This window comes from Rattus norvegicus, chromosome 18 (assembly GCF_036323735.1).
Source record: "Rattus norvegicus strain BN/NHsdMcwi chromosome 18, GRCr8, whole genome shotgun sequence".
Taxonomy (NCBI): Eukaryota; Metazoa; Chordata; class Mammalia; order Rodentia; family Muridae; genus Rattus; species Rattus norvegicus.
In genome coordinates, this window is record NC_086036.1 from 29,470,147 (window position 1) to 29,476,149 (window position 6,003).

A 6,003-nucleotide genomic window follows, 5' to 3' on the forward strand; every position below is an offset into this window, starting at 1 on the left:
AATGATTTTCCAACCAGAGATAAGGGACAGTTCCTGTCCAAATTGGTCACATATAGAAGGAAAGGTGGAGTCTTATAAAGCCAGAAGCTATGCTATTTACATAATAAACAGAGTAGGTGTATAAGTCACAGTCATGGGGATACTGGGCACAGAGATGGGCAGCTTGATTGCTCAGTTATGGCTGCAAAGGGGTGCTTGTGTTTAGGGAATGTGTTAGAGCTGGAATAAGTTTTCTGAGAAATGTGTAAGACAAATTTCTTTTGCACATTCCCTGTGTTCCTGTACCCCTGTTTCCAGAACTACGAAATGTGTCATCAGAAGGCATGCTCACATTTTCCCCTTTGTTTGCGTGACCCGGGTGCCAGAAATTAAATAAAATTAGCATGGAGTTCAATGCAGCATTAAAACAAAGTTACTTCTACAAACCTTTTATTCGACGGTTAAAATTGTAACTTCCCCACCCATGAGGCTGGCTGTGAAGAACCAGTATGAATGGGTGTCTATCGCAACCTTATTTTCAAAAATCAAACAAAAGGAGAAATGAGAGACCAAACAACACGCTACAGGAAAGATTTCATAAGGATGTATGTATGGACACAAAAACTGGATACAGACATTTTAAATCTGTTGGTACCACATGGTGGCGCTGCAGGCTAAAGAAATGCAAGGGAAATTAAAAAGAGGCTGAGCTAGAAATCAAAAAAAAAGAAAAAAAAAAAGGAACAAAATCCTGACCGCTGTGGGTGGGGGGAAGCTGAGGTTCCTGACGATTGAAAAAGGAAAAGTATATCCTAGATCCTTCCAGTCAGGTGGAACTTCTGAGGTGTACGACTGCTGGAAGCTGTGGCTGAGACCTGTAGTAAGAAAAGAAGAAGCAATGGCAGCCAGAAGATCAGGCTTCCCCAGACAAAGGCAAGTGGTATTTCTCTTCCTGTTTGGGGGACTGTGTTTGGCAGGTTCTGAGTTTGGACGTTATTCAGTGATGGAGGAAACAGAAAGGGGATCATTTGTGGTGAATCTAGCAAAGGATCTGGGGCTAGGGGTGGAAACGCTGGCTGCAAAGAGAACTAGGGTGATTTCTGATGATAACAAACAGCACTTGCTTCTGGATTCTCACACTGGAGATTTGCTCACAAATGAGAAACTGGACCGAGAGAAGCTATGTGGCTCCACAGAGCCCTGCATGCTGTATTTCCAAATTTTAATGGATAACCCCTTTCAGATTTACCGGGCTGAGCTGAGAATTCTGGATATAAATGATCACTCACCAATATTCCAGGACAAAAAGATGATTTTAAAAATACCAGAAAATACAGCTGTGGGGACAGCATTTCGATTAGAAAGAGCACAAGACTCAGATGGTGGACGGAACGGCATCCAAAACTATACCATCAGTCCCAACACTTTTTTTCATATTACCATTCATGACAGCGATGATGGGATGATATATCCAGAGCTTGTGCTAGACAAAGCTCTGGATTGGGAGGAGCAGCCAGAGTTCAGTTTAACACTCACAGCACTTGATGGCGGGTCTCCGCCAAGGTCTGGAACAGCCACTATACATATTGTGGTCTTGGACGTCAATGATAATGCCCCACAGTTTCCCCAAGAATTTTATGAAACCAAGGTTCCAGAAAACAGTCCAGTAGGTCTTGTTGTCATTAAAGTCACTGGAGAAGATGGAGACTCCGGAGTCAATGCAGAAATATCCTATTCGTTTTTTGATGCTTCTGAAGATATTCGAGCAACCTTTCAAATCAATCCTTTCTCTGGAGAAATCACACTCAGAGCCTTGCTTGACTATGAGTTCATAAAGTCCTATAAGTTAAATGTACAAGCAGTTGATGGTGGGGGACTTTCAGCAAGATGTACGGTTTTGGTTCGGGTTTTAGACATTAATGACAATCCCCCTGAACTGATCATGTCATCACTTGTCAACGAAGTTGTTGAGAACTCTCCTGAAACCGTACTGGCAGTTTTTAGGATTAACGACAGAGATTCTGGAGAGAATGGAAAAATGGTTTGCTACATTCAAGAAAATCTGCCTCTCCTTCTAAAACCCTCCGTAGACAATTATTACATCCTAATGACAGAAGGGGCACTGGACAGAGAGAGCATAGCTGAGTACAACATCACCATCACTGTCTCAGACCTGGGCACACCCAAGCTCACAACCCAGCACACTATAACAGTGCAGGTGTCTGACATCAATGACAACGCTCCCGCCTTCACCCAGACCTCCTACACCCTGTTCGTCCATGAGAACAACAGCCCTGCCCTGCACGTAGGCACCATCAGTGCCACAGACTCAGACTCAGGCTCCAATGCCCACATCACCTACTCACTGCTGCCTCCCCAAGACCCGCAGCTGGCCCTCGACTCGCTCATCTCCATCAATGCTGACAATGGGCAGCTGTTCGCGCTCAGGGCATTAGACTACGAAGCCCTTCAGGCCTTCGAGTTCCACGTGGGTGCCACAGATGGAGGCTCGCCCGCCCTCAACAGCCAGGCTCTGGTGCGGGTGGTGGTTCTAGACGACAATGACAATGAGCCTTTCGTGCTCTACCCACTGCAGAATGCCTCAGCGCCCTACACAGAACTGCTGCCCAGGACCGCAGAGCCAGGCTACCTGGTCACCAAGGTGGTGGCTGTGGATCGAGACTCTGGCCAGAATGCCTGGCTGTCATTCCAGCTGCTCAAGGCCACGGAGCCCGGGCTGTTCAGTGTGTGGGCGCACAATGGCGAGGTGCGCACCACCAGGCTATTGAGTGAACGCGATGTACCCAAGCACAGGCTGCTGCTGCTGGTCAAGGACAATGGGGATCCTCCACGCTCTGCCAGTGTCATGCTGCAAGTGCTACTAGTGGATGGCTTCTCCCAGCCCTACCTGCCTCTGCCTGATGTGTCGCGCAACCCCACTGAAGGGGAAGAGGATGTGCTCACGCTGTACCTGGTCATAGCCTTGGCATCTGTGTCTTCTCTCTTCCTCTTGTCTGTGCTGCTGTTCGTGGGGGTGAGGCTGTGCAGGAGGGCCAGGGCAGCCTCTCTGGGTGGCTGCTCTGTGCCGGAGGGTCACTTTCCGGACCACCTGGTGGACGTCAGCGGTACAGGAACCCTGTCCCAGAGCTACCAATATGAGGTGTGTCTGATGGGAGGCTCCTCTGGTACCAGTGATTTCAAGTTCTTGAAGCCGATTTACCCTCAAGTTCATGCTTATGGTCCCCAGGACAATAGTGATGAAAAGCCCACATTTTGAACTTTCTAATTTAATTTTGAGCAACATTTTATTGCATTTATCATAAAATACAGCCATAGGAATATTAATTTAGTTGTACAGTAGTTGCTACACAGCAAAACTAATTTCGTTTTCAACTTCCATGTTACTTTAGTACTTTAGTGGTTGTTTCATGCTTGAGTTTTTTGTTTGATTTTTTTAATGCCTTTGTTTTCTTTCTTTTTAGTGGAGTATTGCCACTTTAAATTTGAGGTTTTTTTTTTTTTCAATTCTTTCACAGTGCATGATAATTTGGTTTTATTTCTCATTGAAGAAAACTGAGGTTTGGGGTTTTGTTGTTATTGTTTTGTTTTCTTCTGTTGCTAAGCATTAACCAAGCCTTTTGCGTGCTAAGAAAATGCTCCACCATCGAGCCAGGCATGCTTTATACTCACTTTTTAAATCTGTATATTCTTCTAACTTTCACTGACTTCGTTTATGGCAGTTTCATGCATCTGTGTCATGCATTCTGTTTATTATAACCTCTTGATTAATCTCCTCGCAACACGTATTACTTCCCTTCCACCCTTACAAGTCCCTTGACATCTTTGTGATTTTGAGTGTTCTGATAATTTTTGTGCCAGCTTGCTGATTAATGACTTCTGCACACATGGTGTCATGCTTTGGGCTTATTCATTCCTAACCCTTGTTGTCCCACTGGTTCCCTTCCTTTTCCAAGCAAGTATCCCATGCTGCTTTCTTAACATGGCTATTTTATTGCCTTGAAAGTTATTTCTCTTTTTTCTTTTTCTTTCCTTTTCTTTTTTTCAAAACAAGGTTTCTCTATGTAAACCTGGCTGCCCTGGAATTAGTTCTGCAGACCAGGCTGACCACAAACTCAAACCACCTTCCCCTGCTGCCAGAATGTTGGGCTTAAACTTGTGTGTCACCACCACCAAGCAAGAGCAAATTTTTATGTTCATTCTTGGTGACATATGCAACAGGTATTGTCATATAATGCTAATACAATGCTATAGTGTGCACGAAAATCAACAAATTTGAGAACACTTAAATTTTGTGTGGCAATATTGATGGGCTGTCAGAAATATAGTTTTCGTGTTATATTGAAACTTTAAAACTGTCAAATTTAAAAATTGAAATAAATTAAAGGTTACAGAGAAAATAAATTTTATCTCCAGTCCCTTTCTACACAGTTGTCCTTCAAATTTGATCTACTTCCAGATGATGTGTTTAAACTGCCTCATCTTTACAGTCAACTTCTATGTGCTACCCATTTTCTGCAGTTCTTACTTCACTTTAATAGACCCACATTCAAAAGGTACACATTTCCCATATCTTAGGTTTTTTGTAGAATCATCTTAAAATGTTATCAGTATTGTTTCTGTAGGTTTCTAGGCTCAAACTCAAAGCCTCCTAGATGAGTACCATCCTAAAGTAAAACTAATATAATGTCCACCTGTACAGGTTCCCTATGTATGTACTTAGTAGCACAGTATGGTTACATTTTCTTTCTTGGAAACAGTTTTCCCAGAGCTAATAGTTGCTGTTTTAGATTTGAATTAATTTCTATTTACCGCTAGTGATTTTTCTGCACCTCTCTTTCCAGGTTAAATGATCAAACAAAGCAGTGGGCTACCTTGAGCTGTACTCTCTGGTCTCACTACTGTTTTTTACATGATATTCTACTTGAATATTAACTTCTTGCCTTCAAATATTCAAATATATGAGATACAAATTAATTGTGTTTATGTATTAGGGAGTTTTCATTCATGGGTCTTCTTTTAGACTGCTTACCTTATAGCAGTCATGCTTTAATACTTTTTCCACATTGCCCACCTTTTAGAGGACCCAGTATCATTTCTGAGTTTACTTTCTTTCTTGATTGACAGAAATTTTCATTAAAATAGATACAGAGGTTCTTAGGAGGCAAAAAACAACTTTTGACACTTTACATAGTGAAGCAATCTTTTCATTTGATTGATAGTTTAACTGGGTATAAAAGTATAAATTGAAATTTTCTTCCTCAATGTTAAAAAGCACTCTTACTTTTCTTAATTGTGTAGAATTATTTTCACAAAAACAATTCCATTCTAAAGCCTATCTCATTTTTGCAATTTTTTCCCATTCATTCTGGAAACATTGGAAATGTTTGATAATACCATAGCTGTGACAATTTCTTTAACCAGTTCACAAGGATGTATCCTGTCAATGTTGAGATTCTCAATTCAGAAAAAAATCGTTTTAGTTTGCTATAATTTCTTTCTTGTATTTTCTAAAAATTTGATTAAATATTTGACTGACTGGAAGAGTTCTATAAGACTCTAATCGCATTTCATTTTGTATTTCCACTGCTCTTTTTGCTCCTTGTTCTACTTTCCTGCACTGTTCTTTTAATCATTCAGTTTTTATTTGTAAGCTTGCTTTTTGGTAGATAAATACTTTTAAAAGGTTTTTGAGATTTTTTGAACAATATGCATTGGAATTGTAATATTTTCCTATCTATTATTTACTCCCTTAGACTATATTATGGAGATATTGCTGTACAGTATTATTAGTATTATATTGTCATTTTAAAAATTGAGAGTGAGTCACAGAAGTTGAGAAATTTACCAAAGTTATATAGTTTGTAAGGGTCACTTAAGTCTCTGTTTTGTTGCCTTCTTCAACTTTGAATCAGGGTCTCAACTACATAGTCAGAGTAACCTCCAATTTGCAATCTTCCTGACTCTGCCTCTTGTTTATTAAGACTACAGGCATATACAACCTAT

General features: G+C 41.0%; 1 protein-coding gene across 1 annotated transcript; it reads left to right on the forward strand.

The window, feature by feature from the left end:
* Nucleotides 1–721: 721 nt before the first annotated feature.
* Nucleotides 722–5,686, forward strand: Pcdhb17 (protocadherin beta 17). The gene has a single exon (NM_001408905.2). The coding sequence runs from the start codon at nucleotides 878–880 to the stop codon at nucleotides 3,254–3,256; it is 2,379 nt and encodes a 792-aa protein (NP_001395834.1). The 5' UTR covers nucleotides 722–877; the 3' UTR covers nucleotides 3,257–5,686.
* The last annotated feature ends 317 nt before the right edge of the window (nucleotides 5,687–6,003 follow it).

Bases quoted from the DNA above. Each gene is read 5' to 3' on its own strand.
- Pcdhb17 (NM_001408905.2), top strand. From the start codon at position 878: ATGGCAGCCAGAAGATCAGGCTTCCCCAGACAAAGGCAAGTGGTATTT.